The sequence below is a fragment of the Xylocopa sonorina genome, chromosome 7 (assembly GCF_050948175.1).
Source record: "Xylocopa sonorina isolate GNS202 chromosome 7, iyXylSono1_principal, whole genome shotgun sequence".
In the NCBI taxonomy this organism is placed as follows: domain Eukaryota; kingdom Metazoa; phylum Arthropoda; class Insecta; order Hymenoptera; family Apidae; genus Xylocopa; species Xylocopa sonorina.
The window spans coordinates 3,595,835-3,599,097 of record NC_135199.1 but is presented as its reverse complement, the minus strand read 5'-3'; the positions used below and the strand labels follow the sequence as shown (position 1 = coordinate 3,599,097).

At 41.8% G+C, this 3,263-nt stretch overlaps 1 protein-coding gene across 1 annotated transcript; it reads left to right on the top strand.

Annotated features, from left to right (window-relative positions):
• The first annotated feature begins 768 nt into the window (after positions 1 to 768).
• Positions 769 to 2,074, top strand: LOC143425404 (uncharacterized). The gene is made up of 2 exons (XM_076898148.1): positions 769 to 994; positions 1,631 to 2,074. Exons 1-2 carry the CDS (start codon positions 806 to 808, stop codon positions 2,072 to 2,074), a joined length of 633 nt encoding a protein of 210 aa, XP_076754263.1. The 5' UTR covers positions 769 to 805.
• The last annotated feature ends 1,189 nt before the right edge of the window (positions 2,075 to 3,263 follow it).

Below are 3,263 nucleotides of genomic sequence, written 5' to 3'. Positions count from 1 at the left end.
CCAGCGATGTACTAGTACAAAGTGTAACGCCAGCATAAATTTGTCTAAATGTAGGTCGATGATTCGATAACCGGCGGACAATCTCTGCCAAACTATGGGGGCGTCTGCGCTGTGCAAATCATCGTACGGTCGATGCTTGCGGATCGCCGCTACGCGAAGACTCAACGCGAAGAAATCGCTTTCCTTGACCGAGCTCTTTCTGCGAATCCAACTTAATTCCGACATATTCCTCATTCCGTACATGTTGTTACAGATTCAAGTTTTCTAACAAACTGTGCTACTTTCAGAGACGAAAATTTATAATTAACCAACGATAATTTTGAACATTTGTCAACTGTATCAGATTTGTGAGATTTCCACGAATTTCGAGGTTGAAATTGCCTTCGATCGAATTAAGATGAAGCACAGTATCGATATCTCTTATGAACACCTTCAGAATTTATTTAGTTTACTATTCAACTTCCTGTCTCTCTGGTGTAAATTTAAGAATCTTCTCAAGCTCAATTTTGGAAATATCATTAGCCAGCAAAACGAGTATGGATGAAGAGAAAGATGAGCACGCGTTGGAGATGGACGTACGAATGAAGGCACCGCTCGAATGGGACTCGTCGGTCAGGTGCAGGATATTCGACTTAAAGGAGCCACATTACGACGAAGCGTTGCGTCTGATCAAAGTTTAGCTGCGGACAGGAACCGCGTAGAACGCGTGGCATAAACGCCTTTGCGTCTAAATGTCTGGTGAACAATGTCGGGGGATTGAAACGCGATCTGATTTTCGCAGCACCACTTTTTTCGCGAGGAACCCATGTGCAAGTCGTCCGCGTTACTTCAGAACCAGGCATCCGTGAACGGATACCTGGAGCTCATTAGATCGTGGATGACTGACACAACAAGCATAATCGCAACTAGTATTGCGTCTGGTCGCGTGGTTGGAGTGGCAGTCGCGCGGATCAACAGCGAGCCTGAGAAAACGGACACTTACTGTCGTGTGCAGGTACGATCATGATCGATCTCGACAGCTGACAGCATCTAGCGAGGCTTTGAGAAGGCAAACAATTTAATAACAGACTTCATAGGTTCCTACCGATTTTTATAATCTTATCGATCGTGCAATGTCATTTTTATTTAGTTAAAATTGTCGATAGAAATTAAAGCTTCGCTGATTCCATACTACATCGGTCAAATAACATAGATACGAGAAAAAGATCGCTGTCAGGAGTTGAGCGTGAATGCTAATTCACGCTCGAGGTTGAAGTTCTACCAAATATTTGATCTTTCTGGTAACGAAACCGGTTAAAAATCTTGCGTAACCGTGATAATCATTCAGAGGAGATCGTGTTCGTCAAGGAGCAACGGAGTCTTAAAAAAAATGTACAGATAAACTCGTCAGCGATATTTTTAAACGCGCATAAAAGCAAATCGCTCGTGCCTCCTCCGCGATTGTTAATAACATATCAATAAGATTAATTGCAAGTAATCCATAGCTAGTCCTACCTAGAAACCAGTTTCAGATAACGGTAAACGCTAGTCGATTAATAGAAGCTATGTACTTGAAGCAAAAAACTTCATATAATTGACGAGCAGAACTGATCGGTGTGCGGTATAACAGAAACAAGTTTCCGTTCTGCAGATTCTAGAAGGAGATGCTCTGCGAAAAATCATGCATCTGCAGAACACGTTGCTGAAGCAAACGAACGCGCACGAAATGTTCGGGCACCCGGAATACTTCTGCGTCTACCTTCTATGCGTGCACCCGTCTTATCAGAACAAAGGTGTCGAGATCGCGATTCTGAACGCTTGCGTGCAGGTAGCCGCGAGCTTAAAACTGCCAGCGATCGCGGGCATTTTCACATCCGGCGCGGCGCAAACCAGGGCACGAAGCATGGGTTTCGAGCTCCTATCGGAAATACGTTACAGTTCATGGCTAGCGAACGACCGAATCGTCTTCGACGATCCGGGACGAGGAAATTACTCGGCGGCCATCATGGGGAAGTTGGTACAGCCTCAGGAAGATTCGAAAGAAGACGAGGTATCGTCTGTCAGTACAGGTTCGAAAACAGGAAGTGCGAATTGAATTTGTTACATATTTTCCTAAGGAAAATGTCTGAAGTTACTAAGGCATTCCTTTATTTAATTCCAACCGTTAATAAAGTAATCACAGTCTAAATATACTTGTATGTAAAGGATACTTTCATCTATTTTAATGTCACTATCTATATTGTCGATTCAGCATAGAATAAGACTGCGACGCAAGCAATGACAGAAAATAGTATCAACTGCTAGTATAGTAGCATAATGGCGCACCATGCATCAATCATTTCGAAACTATGTATGGTAATAGAAGATCATAAGTCTCCGTTACATCGTGTAGGTAATTTCATGGTGACGATCTACATTTCCAACGCACGATGTCCTACAGGCGTCGAATACGTGCGAGCAACGATTCTTAGATGTCGCTAGTCACGATTCGACGTATGCCGATACCATTTTCCGAAGAATTTCCCGGAAGTCCCCTTAGGAGACCCCTACCACGTTCCCCCCCACCCTTGTGTTACTTTTGAATTCAGTGTGCGAGGGATCGAGAATTCACCCCACGTGAAGGGTGGCTTTGTGGAATGAAGCTTCCACCCTATAGGACGGGAGAAACCATAATGCCGCCCAGGCAAAGCCGCGCCATTTTGTAAACCAAAGGGCGAAAGGGACGCGATGAAAATGCTCGACTCGCTGGAACATTTTCAGCAACATGCTTCTAGCATTAAATTACGGAAGCTGTTTATCATATTTTAGAAAAATTTAATGTCTAATTGGTGTTGAGTGGAAAGTTACATCGATCTGGATCATTAAAAATTGATGTTATTTTAAAATTCTACTATGAAGTTCGATGGAAATACAGTTTTTCCTTTGAAAACATAATTTTAGCTTAATCATAAACTACGCGAGCAACAATTTGACGAAGTAATCGTTGACTATAATTTAAAAATAACTGAAACATCGTTGTTGCTACTTCTTTCGCCTCTGGATATTAAGTCTTCGAAAACATTGTAAATTTTTCGCATTGTATAACAATTTTAGTATGCTTACTTAAATATTAACATATCCAACATTAATATACTTTCAACAGAATCATTTTGTGTCTTCTATAAAATTAAATAAGAGGAAAATAAGTACGATACTTCTGACAAATACGCGTTTCTCCTGATGAGTTTATAAGTCAGTTAATGCACTAGCACTTTAACAAATTAATACATGTGCATGCGCCTTTG